Source organism: Plectropomus leopardus, chromosome 14, assembly GCF_026936395.1.
Source record: "Plectropomus leopardus strain MGB_pleo_1.0 chromosome 14, ASM2693639v1, whole genome shotgun sequence".
Classification (NCBI taxonomy): Eukaryota; Metazoa; Chordata; class Actinopteri; order Perciformes; family Serranidae; genus Plectropomus; species Plectropomus leopardus.
Genome location: NC_142189.1, coordinates 15,631,615 through 15,655,256, shown reverse-complemented (window position 1 = coordinate 15,655,256; position 23,642 = coordinate 15,631,615). Strand labels below are relative to the sequence as shown.

Below are 23,642 nucleotides of genomic sequence, written 5' to 3'. Positions count from 1 at the left end.
CTATAAACACAGCGAGGGAAGAGTGTCTTACCAGACAACAAACTATTATCTTTTCATCATCAAAGCCAGCGGCAGCAGAATTGCTATAATCACGGTTATGCCATTTCCATTTACCATTTCTATTGTAGCGTTAGTGCACAGTCATCTTCACCGCCTGTTCTGGGGTCCAGATAATCTATCCACCTTGTAGCCTGTCTCTTCAAACAAGGCTCCCAGTGTTTTAGTAGGCCACCTGCACTGTCCCATGATCTGCCTGGCAGGGAACAGCAGCCCACAGGGGAGTCAGTTGACACTGCGAGAGACCAGAAACACAAAACACTTGAATTATTGTGGGGCAAACCCTCGGAGGCCAGTCGCAAGGACAAAGTTTAACGTCAACCTAAAAAGAAAAATAATTTTAGATTACCTAAGCTAGGGGATTTAATAGACATTTACAAACACAGCTCAAACTTAGTAAAATGCATTACAGACTCTAAAATCAGTTACGCTTTATTTTAAGATTTTCCTCACTGATTTTTTTTGTCTTTGAGCAGTGAGAAATCAGGAACTGACATCATTTGGAAAATAAATCATGTAACGTTGTAATAACACATGTTCCTAATCAGTTTTCACAATTGGCCAGGAGCTGAATAAATGAGCCGTACTCCTCATATGATACCAGCATCTATAACCGACCTTTAAGCAGACTTTATATGCCAGACTGTGTGGAGACTTGTCCCAAACGAGGCTGTGCTGCAGGCCTCGTGAACAGACGTGCTGCTGTTACTTTGACAGCACTGAATACTTAAAAAAGTTTACGAAAAAGACTTAGTTTTATTTGTCAGAAAGCCACAAAGGTTTTTAAGCATCTGTCAGCACAGTTCAGTGATATGATGTGTTGAAAATGATGCCGTGTGTGTATTGATGTGGTTTCTCTGTTGGTTTTACCGTATGTCATTACGGGAAACTTTTATTCAAGAGTGGGGAAACTTCTGACAGGAAATCCAGGTCTAGCTGTGTGTTTTTTGAACTTTGTAAAAAAAAAAAATCTTTCGTAACCTAATCTGGGTAGAGCTATTGGCATCTGTGTGGTCGCAACATGAACCTGAGGTCATCAAAACAACAAAGGGAAGTTCTCTTTAATAGGGCACTGTACAGTGGAATAAACATTGACGGTATCATTTTCACCTCCCTTCCTTTAGTTTGCGGTGAATATGTTCAGAACGTTGCCTCCATCGTCTAACCCCACTGGAGCGGAGTTTGATCCAGAGGAGGACGAGCCAACACTTGAAGCTGCGTGGCCACACCTCCAGGTTGACATTAAAATCATTGTGAAACAGTTAGAGGTTTTATTAACGGCTGTTCTCAGTATGGAGGAGCCCGTCAGCATGGCTGATGTGTGCAGATCTGAAGTTTACAAAACAGCATGTCTGTAGCAGATTTTGAATTGTGTGTTTGGTGTTGGAGTCTCAACATTGTGCAGCTCAGTGCTAAATTATGCACACTTTGCCCCCATTTTGCTTGAATTCCTTCTCAGCATTTATCCCTTTTTTTTTTCTTGTTTCTCTTGCAGCTCGTCTATGAATTTTTCCTTAGGTTTTTAGAATCGCCCGACTTTCAACCTAACATAGCAAAGAAATACATCGACCAGAAATTTGTTATGCAGGTAAGAGAAGAATATTTTTGCCTAATTCTCAGACCGTATGCAGAAAAGCTACAATTGACCCTTTGCTAAGCTCCGCCTCTTTGATGATGTCTGTCAAGATGTCTAAGCTAACATGGATCCAACAGTCAAACCGGGAAATGTCCTCAGATTTTGGAAAAAAACAGACAGTAGGTTCCACAATATGCATTAAAGGACATATTCAGGATGTGGAAAAAAAGTTAAAGATTGAAGCTAAAGCCTCCAGATTACAGTGTCAGAGAGACACCACATTGAATAGTGTCCGTGGCAGAAGACAATAAAATTAAAGAGAAATTTTGCCAATTTTCAACCAGCTATGTGTCATCGCATCAGCACCCGCACCTCCCCTGGCGGATGGACGGGGAGCTCTGGGGGGGAAGCCAAACAGTGTTCATCTGCACACACTGCAATGACACACAGCTGATTTAAATTTGGCAAAGCATCCATCTTTCCCTCCGCTGTTCCTGTAGAGCAGGGAAGGTCTTTCTTCACCGATAAAATCTTTCAAAAGTAAAGCCAGCATGTGTATTCATTTAGTGTACCTTCAGTAGCTAGCTAGCTAACTCTGCACTTTTCAGGGCTTCTGTTTTGCTTTTGAAACAAATAAGAAATGTACATCTCCCTCCAAACTCTTGAGCAAATGAGTATCCTTGCCACAGGTGCCCCAGGCACAATGTTTAACCGTCACTAGCTCAAAACCCACAAAACCAGCCTGAAAATGAAGAAAATCTGAGCTATGCATGAAGAGTCTATGTGTAACAGTCGTATAGTTGTTGGTATGAGCTGGCCAGTGCTACGCTATGATTGGCCAGTCTGTGTTCGTAGGGCGGGTCTTAGTGAAGGGTCAATTATAACACACATATTGCACGCTGAGCGTTATTATGGTAACATTTCACTTCTTTTTACATTTTAGCTCCTAGAACTATTTGACAGTGAGGATCCCAGAGAGAGAGACTTCCTCAAAACTACCCTCCACAGGATCTATGGAAAGTTCCTGGGGCTGAGAGCGTACATCAGAAAACAGATCAATAACATTTTCTATAGGTCAGTTCAGGTCTCCCACTGCTCGTCTCTTTTTGAAAACGCTTATACTGAGATAGATGGTCAATTTATGAATCATTTCTTTTGTTTGTTCATTCAAAGTCTTTGTGTTTTATTTGTTCTTATAGGTTTATCTATGAGACAGAGCATCATAATGGTATAGCTGAACTACTGGAAATACTTGGAAGGTAAGGCCCGCCACTAAAGTTACACATTTTTGTGAATGCAGTTGTGATGTCTTCATGGCTTTTATACAAATTTAACAAGACATTTAGTTGTCTTTCCTGTTAGGAAAGCATGAAAGTTTCTGTCCTAAATGTAAAAGCTTCAAAATTATCAGCTGTTGAATTCCATATAAGCTGTTTAATCATGCCAGGCACGGATGGATTACCAAACGGGCCTACCGGGCACAGGCCCAGGGGCCCGAAATGTCAGGGGCCCCTCTGACCTTTACTTGCAAAATGTAACTTAAATTTAACACATACTGACCAGGAAGAGACTCAAAATGACCAAAAGAAGGTTTCCAAAAGACAACAAAGAGATGCAGAGGAACTGCAAAGAGACACAAAATAGCTACAAAAATGGGAAAAGCAATCACAAGGGGACACAAAATAACTACAAAGCACACAAAAATACCTCAAAGAGACACACAGTGACTAAAAAGAGAGAGATGGACTACAAAAAGACACAATATTACCCCAAAGAGACACAAAACAACCACAAGAACGCCTTAAATGACTACAAAAAGATGAAGAAAAGACACAAAATTAAGTCAAAGAGACAGAAAACAACTAAACAAAGACACAAAATGACCTTAAATAGACAAAAAAAATTATCTCAAAAAGACCAAAACAACAACAAAAAAGACAGCAAACACCCACAAGGAGAGACTGACTACAAAGCAACAATAAAACCAAAAAATAAGAGACATGCAATGATCTCAGAAAGACTCAAAGTACTGTGAAAATACAAAATTGCCTAAAAGAGACACACAGAAACTAAAAAAAAAATGCAAAACAACCACAAGGAGACACAAAACGATGACAAAAGAACCAAAAAGACACAAAGTTACCTCAAAATGAATTCAGAAAGACCCAAATGGCCACAAAAAGATGCAAAACTACCTAAAAGAGACCCAAAATAACCACAATGTCCTTGACCTGCGGTTGGGCCTTTTTTGTATCTGTGCAGAGGGGCCCATTGTTTCATAATTCGTCCATGATACCAGATGTTCTGATTTTTTTGGGGTTTTTTTCCGCAGCATAATCAATGGATTTGCCTTACCACTAAAAGAAGAGCACAAGATTTTCCTGTTGAAGGTTTTATTGCCTCTGCACAAAGTCAAATCACTCAGTGTCTACCATCCACAGGTGAGTCTGTTGAATGCGTGCATGATTAGTTCTTTTGTCAAGCTGTATGTCAAGAGAGACATGGCACGCCAATTATTTACAGGTCACATATTTTGATAATGTATTTAAATATTCTTGTTCAAACCTGCTCTGAGCGTACACGCCTTCTCTTTTCACGAGAGCAGTCAGTCTTTCTGCAGGATTTGTCAAAAACTGGTGTTGCGTGTTCCAGCCAGTCTGTCCCTCAGGCATTAACCTGTCCCCCACCGCGTTACCTTTTAGTTAGCTTGTGCTTAAATTGAAATAGTTTGACAGTTTAATGATTGTTTGTTTATGTGTTTTGCAGCTGGCCTACTGCGTGGTGCAGTTTTTGGAAAAGGACAGCACTCTAACCGAGCCGGTATGTCAAACAAAAACACGCTCTTACCATTTTCATCTCTTTGCTTTACCCTGTTTGCTTGTTTGAATTGGTTTTAAAATTTGAAGTTGGTGTTGGGCTTCTTTCGGTTTGTTTGTGCAAGATTCTGAATTGCTAAATCACTTTTTTTGAATTGATGCTTTTTATCCTCCCTGATTGGTTATTCAACACTGTCATTATCTTGGTAGGTGGTAATGGCTCTACTAAAGTACTGGCCAAAGACTCACAGTCCCAAGGAAGTGATGTTCCTCAACGAGCTGGAGGAGATCCTGGACGTCATCGAGCCCTCTGAGTTTGTTAAAGTGCAGGAGCCTCTCTTCAGACAGCTGGCCAAGTGTGTGTCCAGCCCGCACTTCCAGGTAACAGACAGCTGATCACAATCTTGCTTTCATAACTGAGGGAACAAGTTATTCAGGTGGAGTGGTGGCGGCTGTGTCTGACTGAGGTGTTTTTATGTAGGTGGCAGAGAGAGCTCTGTACTACTGGAACAACGAGTACATCATGAGTCTGATCAGCGACAACGCAGCAAAGATCCTGCCAATTATGTTCCCTGCTCTGTACCGCAACTCCAAGACCCACTGGAACAAGTAAGATGCTTGAATGTTTCTCCACACAGGCTGTAATAATGTCCTGAAAGGCTTCACGTTGCATGTAACACCATTCGGACACATTACAGGGTTCACATGGTCATGGAGAACCTTGAAAAGTCATGAAATAAGTTAAAAAATCTTTGAAATATTCTGAAAAGTCCTGGAACTTTGTGTAATGAAATTTATTGTCACAGTAATCTTCAGTTGATAACTTTACATGTAATATTAAAAAAAGGCCAACTGTTAGAAACAGGAATAGGGTGCTTTATAATTTTTATACAATAGTTTTCAGAAGTGTCCTGCTGCCATGCTGGAAAAAAAAACAGATCAGTGTCAGGTTAAAACGTGAATATTTTATTTTTACGACAAAATGTTTTTCACGTTTTAACAAGATATTTTCATGTTCACATTTTAACACAACTTAAACTTTAAAAAATATAAAAAGTATCTTGTTATAACATGAAAATATCTAATTAAAATGCAAAAAAACATATGTTTTCAGCTTTTAACAGGATATTTCCACCCTGTGCCATCATACAAACATATCACATTACATTATTAATATTATTGTAATGATATTTTCATGTCATTACAAGATACCATTAATCTTGTTAAAACGTGAACAGTTTTGTGTTACATGATTATTTGTATGATGTTTGTATGATGTAATGAAATGATAATATCTTGTTAAAATGTGTGAACATTGTCATTATACACTTTTTTGCTTTATTTGTGGATGCTCAGCAGTTTTTCTAAGGGCAAAGCCGCAGGATGCTTTGGTAATAATTAACATTTGGAGTATTTTTTTTTCTTCATCAGGTATGTGGGCAGCATCATAATACCTCCATATGTAGGAGTATATGTACTGTTACGTGTATATGTACAGTATATATATGTACGAAGGAGCTGCTTCAGTCATCCATTAAGAGGACGGCATAGATTGGTTTTGACTGATGATAACCTTGAACTTACTCAAGCAAATGCGTCATTGGCATTAAAAGGATTAGACAGACAGAGAATCACTCAATGTAATGGTACCAATAAATCTTTAGTAACATCAATGTAACATCAAAACTCTCCAAAGGTCAAAATCTCCAAAAGAACAAGTCAATTTTGGAACAAACATACAGATATACCACAAATCTGACAGTGTTCCCAAACGTTAAATTCATTCCATAAACAAGTCCACAGGGAACTTAAGGAAGGAAAAAGTCTGTTTCCCAAAAAGCATTTTCAATGTCATAATGCTATCCCCCCAAACGTATCTACCCCCAAGCAATATTAAAGAAATACTTCAACCACATGTGACTATTTGTTTATAAATTATTCACTCCGTGTCACACTGAATTTTTAAATGAACTTTGTTTTTTTCATATGGTTAACAAGAATCCAAAAAATGAGAACATTTTTGATGGATTTGAGTGAAAAGGGTCAGTGTTTAAAAACAGCAAAACAGTTTCAAAACATCTGAGTGCAAACTCTCACACAACTTCTGCAGTATAATCCAAGTCTCCCTTATCCAGTTGTATCATCAGTACTTCCCACACAGACATCCCTTTTCAACTGGGAAGTGAACTGTAAGTGAGACTCTTCATAACCAGACTTCATTGACAAAAACAGCAATTTCACTTCACTGACCAGCTGCTCCGCTGCTCTCTCAATCTGTAGTTTTTTGTGCTTTTGTGTGACTTTGGTGTTAAAAAAGGTAATTCGGATTCAGTGAAGTCACAACATTAAACAAACTAACTGCCGATCGAGGCAGTGGTGGATCAGCAGTTCCTGTACTGAGTGAGGTTAAATTACTGATTTTGTCTGTGGAGTCTGGCTTTGAAGAGAGAGCATATATAAGTTTTATTCCCCTGTTGGAAGGGGCTGAATGTTTGGGGAAGCACTGAGCATACGACTGGATAAATGAAACTGAGATAATACTAGACGAGTTGTGTGAGTTTGTAAACAAATGTTTTGAGGCAGTTTTGCTGCAAATGAATGTAAGTGCTTAAAAGTCAGTTTTTGGATTCTTCGTTCACCATGGAGGTATGGGACAAAAGGTTTTCTTCATCAACTCAGTCAATATATAAATGGTTATTTTTTGGGGGGTGAAGTATTCCTTTGAATAGTTATAATCAAGGATGTACAGTGACATTGCCCATTCATCAGTGAATTTATACAGCAACCATATAATTTCAGTATGTCTAAAAAATCCTAGATGCTATGGATAAAATAATACTGAGGGCCAATAGATTAAATCAATTAGTGTTATTCAAAAAACACTGACAAGCATATTTTTTTAAAAAAGTGAACCATATGAATTGAGCTTTGCGAAACAGGAAAAACTAATTAATGATATTTTGTTAATGGATGATTGAGGGTGCTTCTATGTGTGTGCATACTTTACATAAGAAAGTGTTGTGATGCTGCCCACGCAGCTGATGAAGGTCGGTCAGACAGAAACGTAATTAAATAAATATTTTAGCAGTAAGCGAGACAGTGTGGGTGTTCTCTTTTTTTCTTTCTAAAGTGCACAACACAAAATAAAGAAGTGCTTTACCATCACATTATTAAATAAGGGCCGGGCAATATTCTGATATTGTGGTGTGAGGCTAAATATTGTCTAAGACTTTGGATATTTTAAGTTTTCTCTTTTTCTGTTTTTTAAGGCATCATTAACGTAAAGTGATGTAACTTTCTGAACTTGTTGTATCATTATTTACCTTTACCCACTTAGTCATTATATCCACACTGTTTAAAATTCTTTATTGAAAATCTCATTGTGTAAATATTTTTGTTTTAGTACCAGTCGTTAATCCTATAATGTTCTTGCGATATCAGTATTGAGGTATTTTGTCAGAAATGGATTTTCTCCATATCACCCAGTCTAAACTTTAACATTTCTTGTATTCTATATGTTTAATAGGAAACAATAAGTCAAGTAATATTTTAGCAGATGAATACAAAAGTAATTTGCAACCTTTTTTATAATCTACTGTGTGAATAAGTAATTTTTTCACCCTGAACTCAAGCTGCTTTTCATTAAAAATAAGATAAAATATGATTAAAAGTGTCACAACAAACCATAAGTGTATTATTTTGTAATACATTTTTTATTAAGAAGTTTGCAGATGAGTACTTTTTAAACCTCATTGTCAATCAGTGATATTCATTTCGGTTTATCGTCTGAGGACAAAAGCAGTCTTTTCGATAATGTTGCTGGTTCTTGTAGAGATACAACTCTTAACTGACTTCTGCTTGTGTGTGTCTTGCGTGTGTGTGTTCGCAGGACCATCCACGGCCTCATCTACAACGCTCTGAAGCTTTTCATGGAGATGAATCAGAAGCTATTTGACGATTGCACACAGCAGTTCAGGGCTGAGAAAAACAAGTAGGCACCAAAGAATCTTCTCCCACTCAATTAAGCGTTTTTCTTTTCTTTTCTTTTCTTTTTTTCTCGTGACAATGACGTCTGAGTGACACATAATTGCAATCAGCCTTAACACTGCAGCTAAATGAGTGTTGGATATCACATTCATCAGCAGTGCGGAGCAGATTAAAGACGTGAGGTTTGGTGCTTTTGTTCAACAGAGAGAAGGCGAAATCAAAAGAACGTGAAGAGGCCTGGATCAAGATCGAGAACCTCGCCAAGTCGAATCCACAGGTGAGCAGCGTGTTCAATCATCTAACCTCACCTGTTTGTCCCCTTCTACCACAGTGTGTGTGTATGCGTGTGTATGTGTGTGTGTAGAGCTAATCTTTATGAACTAATTGTCTTGTGTTTTCTGTAAGCCAGTTTCGTTGTTGACTTGTTCCCCTTCCATCTTACCCTGTCAAGGACTCCCATTTGTTCGTACTGTTATTTTGTAGTTCATGTTTTCCAAACTACACAGCCTGTGAAGATGGAAAGAGCTTGATGAGTGTCGTGATCTATGAATGTGATTAGTTGTGGTGAATGGTTGAATCAGACAGCTCTAAAAGGCTCTCTAAAAATTATTTGATTAATTTAAGAGAAGCTATATACTCAAATTTCTGCCACCGAAAACAGATTTTAGTATTTCATTGTATAACAATATCACTTCAGTGTTTCACATTTTAAATCAAAAGAGTCCAACATTTTGGGGAATACAATGATATACTTCCATGCTAAGAGTTAAGAAAAGATTGATATCACCTTTATGTTTCTATGATACATGTGAGGCTACAGCCAGCAGCTGGTTAGCTCAGCTTGGCTTAAAACAAAGAATGGAAACGGGGGCAACTGCTAGCCCGGCTCCATCCAGAGGTAACATAATCCTATTATATTCGAATTCTTGGCCGGGTGCAATAAATTCCTTGAGTCTTGTTGTCACTGTGATTTTGCAAGGCATAGGCCGCTCATTGAAAGTCACAAATTTGAATCATCAGTTGTAGACCCTCAGTTGAGCAGTTAAGTTTTATTGGTTTTTGTTTTTTTTTTTTTTTTTTGCTAGTCAGTGTGTCATGTAGTGTAGTTTTGGGGACATTCTGGTCCCCAGATTTTGCTGCCGAGTGAACACTCCTGGTTTTGACTCTACTCTTTGGTACAGAGAGCTGTGGGCAGGCAGCTGGCAATATGGAGGAGGAGAGAAGAGAGACCTTCTGCTTAGAAATAGTGAATTTACAGTTCATACGATACAATAACTGTTGTTAGCGTTACCTTGGTTACTATATTACATAAATGCGGCTGTCACACTGAAGTCCTGCGGTGCCCATTAAAACTTCAATTTTTGTACAGAAAATAAATGAATATTTGTATCAAACAACCAAATCTGGTTCGAATGTCACAATTCTGAGTTGCATACTGCCCTAGCTGGTCAACCAGTGGAGACATCAGCGGCTTTTCTCTTTACCCACTTTTGTACATCCATTTCTTGCCTCTTCTTAAAGCCTGGATACACCAATCCAACATCAAAGAAATGGTCGCGACAAAGCCAGCTGTTGCTTCACCTTACAACATCTGCGTCTCAGCCAAATAGTTGGAACACCACAAAGACCACAGCCTAAGGCCAGCTAGTGCATCTGCGTCTGCATGAGAGGAAAACACTCCATACCAGCAGGCAACGGTAGTCTGTATTTGTAGTTCCGACTTGCTGAGTCAGCTTATGCACAGCCGACACATGTTGACTAATGCCAACAGTGCGGGACACACAGCAAAAACTATGGCGACAGATGCTCACTGATTGACAAGCTGTCTGCTTGGTGTGTCAGGGCCCTTGGATGTGAGCAGAGGCAAGGAAGAAAGACATCTGTCCATTGGAGCCGTCATTTTAAAGTGACATCAGTTAAATATATGTGGCACAGCTGTATCATCACGAGCGCCGAAAAAGGCTGCCACAAACCTGTGCATCCATGCATACAGCTCCTCCGGCAAGTCTCCTTGTCTTTGCTCCTCTCTCCTTGACATGGATTCTGAGAATTGAGAGAGGGCGCAGTGAGATCGAGTTCCCGGGTCACAGGCAGGATGAAGGTGGAGAGAGGAGAGGAGAGGAGAGGAGAGGAGAGGAGAGGAGACACAGAACTGACAAATGAGAAAAGCCCCATGCCACCTCACTCAGCCAAGAATTAGTGCGGCACCTAAATCCCTCTGTAAAACAGCTATTGTTGTGTCTACACTTTGGTTTTTGTGTGGATTGAACACACACTATATCATGTTTTAATTAGTAAGCGTTGCAGGTGCTGGTGTACATTTTTTGTTATTTTTGGAGAGACTTTTGAATGCTGTTCCCAGTCTTTGTATTAGGCTAAGTTTAACCACCTGTGTGATCCAGCCACACACACACGGGAGTGGTATCTATCTTCTCATATCGAGCTTCCACCGGAAAGCAAGTAGTTTCCCAAAATGTTGAACTGTTCCTTTAAATGTTCAAACATAAAATTCAATCTAAACATATCGATTTGACATTAAAGATGTAGTTTGGCGTCTTTTTTTTTCTTAAATCTATTATAGCGTCTCAAGCAACTGGTGCTCTTTTGACACAGTTGCTTTTTCATAATCAACACTTGATGTTTTTTTATAAATCAGTAATGAGAATGTTTTCCATCCATTTGATTTTACACCTTAAACCTGAAGCATTATAACTGATAACAGCAGTGGACCAGAGCTGCTCATTTTCATCAGTTCAGAGCCTCTTGATTCATTCTTCTTTGCATGCGACTGAAAGTCTTTTCTCCATCCTTTTGTGTTTTTGTTTTTGTTTCCCTTTCTTTTCAACATAGTTCTTTATGTATGTTGATTCCTCTGACCTCAATAGTCCTGTAGCAATGGAGACGGATGTCCCTTTGATAGAAGATGTTCAGAGGTTAAAAAAGACAGTTGAGGAGGGCGCGACTCAGGTAAACCTGACTTACTCTCTGTCTCTATTCATCTTTCCTCTTTCCATACATTAGTAGGCTTGTGTGTTCCCAAAGCTAGCAGTCTTCTAATGAAGCTACTTGCACTGCAGTAATTATCATTGTATACTTTGTTCATAAATTATAGTCTTTGCTGGTAATGGTTTTGTTCCTTAGTCAACCTTTTAGCAAAAAAAAAAACAAACAAATGCAGAAACCAATCTGGCAATGGACTAAACACTGGAATCAAGAGCTTTCCTTTTTGTGTGTCTGCTTCCCCCATGCATGTTGTCTTAGTAGTAAGGAGCCCCAAAGTGGTCAATATTAGATAGATAAATAAGTAGTTATGGAATGAATAATCACAATAATAGATTGTGTAAAATATATAGGAGTAATTCAGTAATGTGTAGTCAGCTTATATGATGAATTTCAAATATAATTGAATCAAGAATATAAGTGAAATTATGAAAGTAATAAAAAATAAAATGTGACATAAAAAAAGGGCCCTTCTATAATAAAATATAAAATAGAATAATAAAATAAAATTGCTTTGTTTTTTTATTGGTGGAAATGTATTTGTCACAATTTATGTCATGTGTCATAATGTTATATTAATTTCCTATTGAACACTTTGAGGCTCCACAGATGTCCTATGTTGTGTATTTTATTTGGAGTTGTTATAATATTTTTGTCCAGGTACGACTGACTCAGGCCTTGTCTACACGTATATACGGATACTTTTATAAACCGATATTTTCCTCTACGCTTTGGCCTCTTGTCCACGTGCAAACAGAGTTTTAGGTCACTAAAACAGATTTTTGAAATGTGTCTGGTGCAGATTTTCCAAAATTCCAAATTCTGTTTATCTGTTTGGACACTCAAAACAGCATTTAAGGAACAATGACATTATTTCATGCATGCACTTCAGTTGTTTCCTCATGTAATGAGAATACGTTGGAAACAGCAACAATCTATTGGTTAGCTAACATTTTGTTAGCACTGCTTGGTCTTGTGCCTATTTTACGTTTAAACTTAGTATTGCTGCACCATTTCACGGACAAAACCCAATGGCATTTGCTCCATCTCAGCGTCCGCGGTTTTAAAGTCCACCAAAAGCGCGATGCCTTTGGATCAGGTCCGGTCGAAGCAGTGGCTGGTGGGAGACTTTCCAGAGTGCTATTGTTGTCAGTGAAGAATGCAAGAAGACTTCTGCATGTCCAGAGTATCACTCGCATGTCAGGCATTTGGAAATGTTTCTGCCTTCAAGTGCGGACAGAGATATTTAAAGCGGAGGTTGTGTAGACAGAATTATGTTTTAAAACAGAGATGAAAAGTATCCATATTCAAAAATATCTGTATACGTGCAGACTGGGCCTCCGTCTGCCGTGTTTTAACTCAGTTATTCTTGTTTTTCCTCCGTAAATTAGATCTTGACGTATGTAACTGAATTGTGCTCAAGCTTTTGTGCTTCGTCTCAAAGATATGATCAGAACATTTTGACGTGTTGACAGGATGAGAAACGTTATAATTAACTTTCTCCTCTCGTCTCCGCTCAATCTCGGCAGTTGCAGCATGACCAGCGGAAAGAGCGGCCTATGGTGCGACGCAAATCTGAGTTGCCTCAGGATATCTACACCACAAAAGCCTTGGAGTCCCACCGCAGAGCTGAAGACATGTTGACCACCCAAGATGGACTCTAGGTCCCGCCACCTGCCGGCTCTTTGTTCAACTGCCCCTTTTACCCTCGACAGCCATGGACATCCTCTTCGCCCAGGCACCAGAATTACACTGGCGGTCCACATCGGGCTCTCCATCCCTCCTCCCACTATCAGTTTACCCAGAATCCTCAGTTGTCCTTCATTCCTGCTGCCCCAGTGCAGAAGCCCTGCATCCTCCTCCCTCCGATTTCTGCTTTCTCAGGTTTTTTTCTTTATTTGGAGAGGAGCGTGTGTCTTTTAGCCCTCGCCACATACATTGTGTTCTCCGATTATCTTCCCCATCGGTTCCTCATCCTTTCTCTTTCCATCCCCTTGTGCACTCACTGTAAATGTGGAACCTGGGAGTACGGATGCCACAACGCTGGTTCCTTCATTCCTTCTTGCAAACACAATGGATCGGACACGGAAAACTTCGGAACTCGCTGTCTGAGGATCGTTTCTTGGTCTCTGCTTGGTTTTCTTTTCTGTCAAAGGGAACAAAAACAGAACCCTTAAGTCAGATCAAGACAAGACTTTCCTGTCATCCGTTGTGAGTTTTCTTTTTTTTTTTCTTTTTGTCATTGTTACGGACATCTTGTCAGTGCCAAGACTGTTGTGTTCTTTATGTTTGTTTCATGTTTTTATCTGTGACTTAAACAGGGACATCTGCCTTTGTTTTTGGTCACTGGTGTTTGAAAGATTTTTTTTGTTTGTTTGTTTAATTAAGCACACCAGACCAAACTGAGGCTCGTCCTTAGCCTTGCAATGTCCAGGAAAGGTGGCGAGGAAAGAGGAAGTTGTCCCGTGGACATCTGACACTTTCCATTTTATTGTTTTGTGCCATATGCCGCTCTTTTATATGCTTGCTTCCTTACGTTCATGGGCAATATTTGAAAACCAGACCGCAGTGATGACTGGACAGTTCAAACAATGGTACTTTCTGTTTTGGGCTTCAGCAGATGACGATGAACCGGAGTGTAAGCTGTTCGTATTTGCTACCTAAGTTGCGGTGGCAGCATCAGGGCTTGGATGTAGCAGAAGAGCGGTCGGTTACATTTAATGGCGGCATACTGAAGAAAAAGCAGACAGTGTGGCTGTGAGGTGTTCAAGGTGAGCGGTGGGTTTTATAAACTGTCAAACCAGTAGGGATCTTCGTAAAGGATTTCTAATTATTAGAGATTAGTTTGTGTTGAATGGGAGAGGAGGCACAGATCTGTACTGACTCAACACCCTAAAAACTCCATTCACTGATGGTCGTATCTAAGTTTGGACCTTTTGCTCATTGTTTGTTTATTTGGAGAGCATCTAGGTCTGTTGATACTGTGTGCTATAAAGATTCTATTGTCCTCAAATAAAAAAAAAAAAGTAGAAATTAATTTATTATCAAACCTCAGTAGCTGTTGGAGGTTTTATTGATAACATTTTTATGACTAAAAAAAACATCCACAGAGCTTTCAGAGAGGTGTGGAATAAAAGTCCCCCCCCCATTTATGATTATATATTAATTTTTTTTAAAATTGTTGAGTCCAATAAATGTGTTGTTTCCCTCAATGTGAGTTGTCTGACATTTGGTTACTGCTTCTAACAAGGCTTGTGAGCCAATAGTTTAACGGCGTAGGATCACGTGGTATCTCGTGGTTGTCCGCTGGGACGACAGCACACAGTCAGTTATATCCGTTTCAAACCACCACAACACGCAGTAACTTGGATCAGTTCTCCAGGATTTTGCGGTCGCAACAAATAACACAAATTCTGCCAGTCCTGTGATCTGTGCGACCTTGCAATTTTGTAGGATTGCGGCAAATTGACCCAAAATTTGACTCTTTAATACTGGTAAAATCTCAGTTCTTTAGAGAGCTGCGTGTAGTATGACAGTTCACTGAGCCCCCTCACGAAAAGCTGTCGGGAAATCAGGCATTTTCAAACTGCAGCAATTGAAAAAAAGAGCCCACAAAATCCTGGAGGGACTGCTAAATCTGTAGCTACATGTTGCAAACTGAATTCATTACTTTACCATCAAAGAGTCATCACTTGACATGACTGAGTCTGTCTGTCCACTCGAGCATGAAATATGCAGGTTGTGCAACTAACTGGCAACTGTTTGTTTTTTGAGCAACAGCAGTAAGTTGATCTTAATGCGATGGAAAGGGAGTGCGACATCTAGTGGCCAATGTTATCAATAGCACCTTTAACACTTGGTGAGAGCTACCAAAACAAATGACGTCCTTAAAATGTAAAGGTGTGGCATATTTGTTTTGCTACCGTTCTTTCGGTTGTCTGGTTTGCGGGTTATAAATGTATCCTCCTCAGTGAGGAAGCTGTTGGAAAATATCTTCCAGTCAGTACCATTGTTTAAACTGAGGGGGTCTGCTAGATTTCTTCATATTTGACGTGTTGTATTTCTTTGTCTTGTCTCTGGAGGTTAAGTAGCGTGGATGTCAGGTTTTGGATTTTTTTTGTTCTGGCCATTCAGGATGCCCAAACGCTGAGACAGACTGGTATCAAATGGCCACAAAAATGCCAGATGCTGAAAATAAACTGACATTGTGACTTGGCTTGTTAACTGTATTAATACTGTATTTGCTTGAATGCAAAAAGATGTAAATTAAAACTACCATGTTAAACATGTACCTTTTACCCTGGAGGAATGCCATTCACCAAACTGATTTCTGTTGTCGAGGTCATTGCATTTATGAAACAGTCCTGCTTGCTGGGAAAGATGTTTTATGGATTTTATTAGTTTGAGTCAAGAGATATTTGAGGTTTATTTTAGTGCTGAAAAACAAGTCGTCCGTGATAACAAGAGATGATTTAAAAATGATTTGGTGGCTTGTTCTCTTTCTGCAGGAGCTTTGCAGATCTTTTAATTTTAACATATTATTTCCAAAACATGATAACTTAAAGTGTCCTTTTGTATGTGACCTGTACTATATGATTCATTTAATATTGTATATATGATTTACCTTGTTTCATGTAGTGTTATATATCTAGATTAATTTTGTACAAATTGTCCCTCTGTACAGAATAAAACATCAATAGCAAGTGAAAGAAGTCAATTTGGCACATACCGTCTTATTTCTCCTGGTTTTGGATGTACTTTCAGCGACACACAGATCTAGAAAATGTTCTTATTTTTATGATTCAAATCTGCAAAGGTTCCTCCCTCCTCTATATAACTGACAAATGTTCATGCCCGTTGTGTGCTCCTATCACTGTCTTTAGTGGTGTACAACTATATAGGATGAATAAAGAGATTATTTGAATATATATTTTCAACCATGCATCCATTTTGGCTTTACTTGACTTGAAGGGCACATATTCAAATGACTATTTGGAGACATTTCAGCAGTGTTTGTTTATTTGGGGTATGGATACCCCTAATGGTACTTTTGAGTACAGCCGGGGGTACAGCAATTGTTTTTAATACTATTATTTTTAAGAATTTTAATTTAAAAAAATATCATTCACGCATTATTATGGCCCGAGGACCAAGGGTGCGAGGACCCTATGGAAACTGAAGGAATTCTTCTTTTTTTTTTTAACAAATGAGACCCATTTTTGAGGGCCTTAACATACTTACAAAGTCACCAAACTTTACACAGACGTCACGACTGGCGAAAAGTTTGATATTTTACGGGTTACTTGTATGGGCTCAAGAGCGCCACCTAACAGACTTCAACAAAGGAGCTCCTCTGGCCCGTTTCATGTAGACATACAAAAATTTGGTGGTGTATGAAGCATCACAAGACAAACAAAAAATTGGTACAGTGGCACAGTGGCAGCCATACTCTAAACCCAACAGGAAGTCCCCCATTTCAAATTGAAAAATAATTTGTTGCCTTTTTTTTGCTGTTTTTCAGATCCAACTTCTACAGCTTTTGCTGGATTGACTTCAAAATTTGTAAATCCTGTCTTCCGGTGGGGACGAACCTAGTTTGTGACCCATTTGAGTTTTCGTTTAACAGTCCCAGCGGACCATTTAACCTACAGCTATGAAACTTTGGAGGTATGTGTAACACCCAAAAACCTACAAAAAAGCCTCTTGGGGCCATGCCCTAAACTAAACCCAACAGGAAGCCCACACATTTTCATTTAATTTTATTTTAATTTTTAGGCAAATTTATGGCAAGTTTGTCCAGCGGGAGCTCCCGTACTTCATTGTTTACATTCTCTCTGTAAGCGCATCAGTAGCAGAAAGCAGGAGAATATACCGGATGCTGATGCTGTCAGTCAAGAGTTGTTTTCACGGTAAGCCACATTGAAATCCGTACTGTTAAGTTAATAAACAATGGCTCCGTCATTTTGTACACGGACAAGACGATCTATGGTGCCAGAGTGACATGAGGAGAGGACTTCTGCCGTGCCGACTTCATCTCTATTTAGTGATTATTCGGACCCTCTCGGCTGCGGTATGTTTAAAAAGCCTGTGCTGTACACCTGGAAAAACCCTGTAGCAAACTTCAGATTATGAGACTATAAGGTTAAAATGGGCTATCAACCTTTCTATTTTAATGGGTGGTGCTCCGAGGTTTTAAAACTCTCATTTTCAATGTAAATTTATTGTTCCTGATAGCTTAAGTTGAGTCCCATTACTCCACTTTACCTTTATACCAATTCATGTTTCTGAGTCATAATTTTGCATTATGAGTTATAGTTACGTATTTTGATATTGATTTATGAATTAATTGCTAATTAATTAATAAATCCCCTATTTAAACTGCTACATCCTCTTCTGAATTAATTTTAAAACATAAAATAAAAGTATATACTATAAAGCGAGTCAAAGAAAAAGAGCTTATAAGGAGTGTTTGTGATTGTTTCAGAGTGTACGGGCTTAAGAATTGGCCTTAAACTCATGGACAAGTCCTGGAAATTTATTGGTAAAAATGCATATGAGCCCTGATACTAAGCAGAACAGATTAAATATGAAACAAGATTCTGTTACTAGCTATTTCTCACCTCAAATGGTTTCAGAAACATATTTTAGCACACTGTTTAGCTGTAGTTGGTCTTTTTTTTTTTTTTAAGTACTTGATTGCGGTTTTCAGCAGGATGATCTGCAAAAACAAACAAAAACTAATAACATCAAGATAGTTTGGAAGATGCAAATGGTTTGTGTTTTTGTGTGTGTAAAACACCACAAGACAGCAGTCATTATAATACTGAATATCTGTAGTCAGCTCAAACCCAAAGAACAGTGACAGACAGAGATAATCAGGAGAAAAACAGTAATTCATACTCATTCATTGTTGTGCGCAGTGTTGCCCTTTCTCAGAGAGACACGGCCGCATCAGTGTGGAGGTGCGAGGGCCCTTTTATTGCTGCTTGCACCTTTAATTTCCATTTATAATTACACTAAAAGTTCAATTATTACAAAAAAATGTAAGTTTAATAAACCACATTTCATATCCTAAGTGAAACAGTAGCTCTTGTTGCTCACTAAATTGAAAATGCAATGTAACTGGCTGTATCAGTGTTATGGCATGATGACAAAAAAATGGTTTGCCAGAAATTTAGAGATAAATTCTCAACCCAACTCAACTTTATTTACATAACCCTTTTCATACAACTTTGTAGCCCAAGGTGCTTCACATAGCAAAATCAAAATAACAGACGCAATTTAAAGGATAGTGTGAACAACTTCACATTAAAACTAAAAAAATACAATAAAACAATAAAATACTTCTATAGAATGAGAAGAAAATAATTAAAATATAATAATAATAAAAATAACAGCAGGAATAAAAAAAGGTTAAATAAAACTGATTAAAACTTGAAAATGAGACTAATGTTATTTCAATTTAAAAACTTCTAAACATCTGAAATGAAGCAGTTATTTTTGTTGTTTGTTTGTTTGTTTGTTTATTTTAGTTTCAAGTTTGTTTTTTGATGGCACACAGCTGTATTGTACCTGTTTATAATAGCTTTTTTCTTACCGAAAATGTGAATGAACCTATTCAGAGTCAGTTTGTCCACAGAAACTTTACAGTACATCATGGCAATCTCACATACTTATTACATTATATTCCATTTCTGACAAATATCCTCCTAAATCCCACAGTCTGGACCTAAAATTGTACTATCTTGTAATAGTATCATACAGTAGATGAAAAACCTTTCCACACATAAAAACGCATACACATGTACAAACAATAATAGCAACAAAAGCGAGAGGAAAGCATGTTTATATAAACTGGACTGATTTAAAATTTGACATAATTACAAATTTTCAGTTTCAACCCGTATGTCATCTGTTGTTCATCCATCCATCCATTATTTTTAACATGGCATATTCTCTCAATACCACAGTAATACTGATTTTACATGAGGAAAATGTGCAATCCACCATAACAAGAGGCGTGTTATGTTACCGACTACAATGAGGGCAATCTTAATTCAGTTAAATGCAATCAACAGAAGTAATGTCTCTGTAGGAAACAGACGCTTTGGCAGTGGGCTGCTTTGAACACGAGAGGGAGCCAGATACCTGGAAAAGAACACTGAGGAGCTGTAGTCTTTATCAAAATGCAGAGAATCAGCAATAACACTTGATGCACTTATCCAACAGGTCTCAATTATCTAAGACTGCATTTAGCAACACAAATAGTCATGTCCCAGCCAAAGCATTAATTTATTCAATGATCAGTCCGTCATAACAACAATGAACTGTCAGTCACACGACAGCAACTTAAATCTTTCAGTGAGATCATTTTGATCATTATGAAAGAGTATTAGGTACGGAAGCCCTAAAAGGACGTTTGTCTATACATTTAAGTTTCTCAGTTTTTGTTTATTGTTGTTTTTCGTTAAAATTACAGAACATATTTCCAGTTGCTTGTCTGAGATCCCGACTTATTTATGCCATTATCTTGAGATTTTAATGCTCGTTTTCTTGTGATACCGACTTATTTTCTCGTTATCTCGGGAAAACTAAGCCTGTTTTGTCAGGATAACGACATGATTTTCTGGTGATTAAGAAAACAAAACACCAGGTCACTGTGATAAGCAAGGGGAGGACAAGCCATGCCATCCCCCTCGCTAATGGGGTAAATTAAGTATGTTTTTGCTTGTTTTGTGCTTTTACCAGCCTGATGTTATCACGATATAATCCATTTGTTAAATTTCATTAATTAGGTGACCAATAAAAAGTAAACTCCTGCACACTCTAAACATTTGCAAACAGGATAAGTCTTCAACTTCTTAAATCAATTCAATAGAGTTCCAAAAAATTAAAATAGATGCTTTATCGTTCTTTGCAATGAGCAGATAACCGCTGAGAAAGTAATGTAAGTTTGCAAAGCTCCTTCATGGGTAGAGCTGAGGGTTTTTCTCAGACAAAAGGATAAACTTTTTTTTTATTACAACACGTGCTTTATGGATTACTTCCTGTTTCAGTAATGAGAGTGTTTTTGTTTTTGATGTTGGCCTTGTATTTGTGTAACAGTTGGCTGTAGTAGCTTATCTCCCGGTGCGGAGAGAGTATTAAATCTTGATGTTACACAAGGTGAAGGTGAAGCCGTGAGTCACAAAGGATTGGTGAGCCGAAGGCCAATTGTAAACAAGAGTATTTGTTTTTCGGAAGGGGGTAAATTAAGGGAAACAAGACATTTGTTGTTTCGCCGAGACATTTCCGAAAAAATCTGATGCCCTGTCCTAAGCTGACACTGCTGATGGAAATAACTCTGGGACACGCAGTCAGCCTGAAGTACCAATGTTGTAAACTCACGTCTCCTGTACTGCATTAAAGGAGGGTGAGGAGGAGGGCTGACTGTACTTTGATGGTATTTGAACATTAACAGTCCTGTTAGATGTTCAGACATGCAGCCCAGTGATGGTCAGCATCAATTGTCTGCCAATAATCATGAATCAACAGCAATTAATATCTTTTTCCCTGAGCTGTGATGTCTGAAGAGTTAATACGATCACATGATCTGTATCTCGACACAACAGTTTTTTTTTTTTTTTTAGCTCTGCTTTTCATTCCAGCACAGCTGCAGGCCCTGAGAGAAACTCAATGTGCCCACTTCTCAGAGTGTTTAAACCGCCAGCAGTGGTTTGTCAGTCTGTAATCACGTGAAATATTCCTGATACATAGCCTAAATATATTCAGATAATGAATGAACAAAAGCTAACTAATTCTTATGTCCCACAAAGGACTGAAAATTCTTATTTAGTTTGATCTACACACATGATCACACTGACTTAAACAGATTTAAGCTTTTAAATTAGTGTGTGACCGAATCATTATTATCATTGCTATCTGCAAGTGCAATTTATATCTGACTTTTTGAGGAATTAATCCTATGTACGGTGGCCCCAAGAGCTCATCTAGCAAATGAAGAAACATTCCCACCAATTTACACAACATGCACTCCACTGATTCATTTGTAATGCATCTGAATTTGTAAATATAACCTGTATGTTTTTTTTGTTGTTGTTCTTTTTAAAACATTTCTATCAATTTTGTATTATTTTGTATCTTGAATCTTTGATCAATTGCACAATATTAGTTTTTTATCTTTTCCTTTTTAATGTGTTTATTATTATATGAATATTGCTATTTAATAGGGGAGGTATTTTCATAAGTCATTTTTGGCGTCTAACCTTCCTGCGCAATGTTCACAATTTTTGGATTCTTACTGTCTTTTCTATACATATGTATATGCAAAAAACAAAGAAAGAAAGAACAGAAAAGAAAAGAAAAAAGAAATTTAGTAAACACTAAAACATGAAAACAATTTGATGACAAACATACAGCATTTAGAAAAAGTGATGCAAGAAGCTCCTAACCAAAACTGAAACTGTTTCCAGGGGACACTAAAAAGTGATGCACACAGCTGGGGCATTGTTCCTGGCATATGAAGTTATTGAAGTCAGCTATCCATCAGTGGTGTTGGAATCACATAAGATGTAAGTGTTTTTTGGTCTATTGTAACTTTTTGCTCCCACGGTTCAAACAGCATTGCAGCCTGCAGATATCCTGTTAACCTAGCATTAGCCTGTTGCTTATCATTACAACAAGCATGTCTCAGTCATGTGCATCATTTTTTTGTGTCCCCTGAAAACAGTTTCTGATGTGTTTTGAGCCACTTGCTTTTTCTGAATGCTGCATGTGTAGTCAAATTGTAAAAGACGTTTCTTTATTTGCTTGTGTTTAGTGCATTAGTAAATGTCAATAACAATGTGCGTTTAGATTGGTTATCTATATGTGTTGCTTTCACTATGCAATTTGGTCGGCCACCAGGTAAAAACTCCTGAAAATGAAAATGCGAAAATGAAGGTTTGATTTACGGCACAAATTAAGTGCGTCAAAAACTGTGCCACTAAAACAGGAAGAGAGTAGTGCTTTTGTTTTCCCAGGTATCGTTAGCTATCTGTAGTTATCAAATAATGACAATGTAAGTTCTTGGCAATAACTATCCTCAGGAGTAGTAATGGCTGATGGTGGAACAACCAAAGTATTTGTGGAAAATAAAAAATGGAAAGCAATCCTGTTATCTCTGTGACTGGCACACCAACAAAAAAAACAAGACATGGAAACTCTACAGGGAAAAAAATAGTTCAAAAGTGTGTTTCCACTTTAAAGAAATACTTCACCCATCAAATAATCATTTGTATATCAATCACTCACCCTGTGTTATGTTGAATTTGTGAAAAGGGTTGAGCCTCCACCAACAAAGAATCCAAAAAACTGAGAAAATAATTGATGAACTGAAGTCGTAGAGGACTGCATTTGACAACAGCAAAACTATATCAAAACATCCGTCTAGAAACTCTCACACAACTCGTGCAGTATAACTCAAGTCTCTTTTATCCAGCCGTTTGCTCATTACTTAACAAAATCATGCATTTTAATGATAACTTTAAGGCACACTACTCGTCTGTGCCTAAGACTGTTTAAATGTTACAATTTTAGCAAAAATGCATGTCCTACTGAACATGACTGGATAAATGAGACTTGGATTGTACCTAACGAGTTGTGAGAGTTTAAGGAGTGAAGTAGTTTTGCTGTTAAACACAGGACACATAACTTCAGTTCATCAAGGATTTTTTTGGAGTCTTCGTGCTGTAAAGGCATGCAAGAGAAAAAAAGCTCCACCAATTCAAGGTGAGTTATCAATCAAGTGATCATTTAGGGTGTGAAGTATTCCTTTAAAAAGAGAATATTTGCAACTGCATTCAACGTGTCAAAACATGAAAGTGTCTGTTTTATGAAGTTTGTCTGTTCTGACAGTTACATTGCTAACATGACATTATTAATATGTATTTCGCTCAGATAACTGCCAGTGTGACTGTTGGGTTTCTGGTGTGACGCCAAAAATGTTTTATGACTCCTGGAATGACTCCAATCTTAAAGCCAATCTAAAATTTGAAAAATGTATTTAAACATATTTCTATTTAGTACAAAAAGGGCTTGAAATACAGGGGGCCAACAAAAAAACATGAAAAGAGGAAAAAAAAACCTTGAAATTTGATGTACGTGTGATGTGAGAAATCCAGGCGATAGCGAAATTAATTCTTACTGATCCAGGTCAGAGCTGCTCT

General features: G+C 38.1%; 1 protein-coding gene and 1 long non-coding RNA gene across 7 annotated transcripts in view; one reads left to right on the top strand and one right to left on the bottom strand.

Annotated features, from left to right (window-relative positions):
• Positions 1-16,373, top strand: part of ppp2r5ca (protein phosphatase 2, regulatory subunit B', gamma a) — a 38,487-nt gene extending 22,114 nt beyond the window's left edge. For 2 of the 5 annotated variants that reach the window (XM_042501475.2, XM_042501471.2), the window contains 12 exons: positions 1,182-1,292; positions 1,553-1,645; positions 2,577-2,707; positions 2,833-2,892; positions 3,966-4,074; positions 4,400-4,453; positions 4,660-4,830; positions 4,931-5,058; positions 8,339-8,440; positions 8,641-8,713; positions 11,287-11,403; positions 12,966-16,373. In XM_042501475.2, the coding sequence (XP_042357409.1) occupies positions 1,182-1,292; positions 1,553-1,645; positions 2,577-2,707; positions 2,833-2,892; positions 3,966-4,074; positions 4,400-4,453; positions 4,660-4,830; positions 4,931-5,058; positions 8,339-8,440; positions 8,641-8,713; positions 11,287-11,403; positions 12,966-13,100 (1,284 nt within the window). In that variant the 3' untranslated portion in view covers positions 13,101-16,373. The remainder of the gene's footprint in view (positions 1-1,181; positions 1,293-1,552; positions 1,646-2,576; positions 2,708-2,832; positions 2,893-3,965; positions 4,075-4,399; positions 4,454-4,659; positions 4,831-4,930; positions 5,059-8,338; positions 8,441-8,640; positions 8,714-11,286; positions 11,404-12,965) is intronic. The other 3 variants (XM_088087750.1, XM_042501473.2, XM_088087751.1) reach the window with 2 other exon arrangements.
• LOC148187446 (uncharacterized) overlaps positions 10,396-23,642 on the bottom strand; it is a 32,851-nt gene continuing 19,604 nt past the window's right edge. The window contains exon 3 of one of the 2 annotated variants that reach the window (XR_015778755.1): positions 10,396-10,479. This is a non-coding gene — a long non-coding RNA (uncharacterized LOC148187446). Of the gene's footprint in view, positions 10,480-18,326; positions 19,585-23,642 lie in introns of those variants that run through there. The other variant, XR_015778754.1, reaches the window with a different exon arrangement.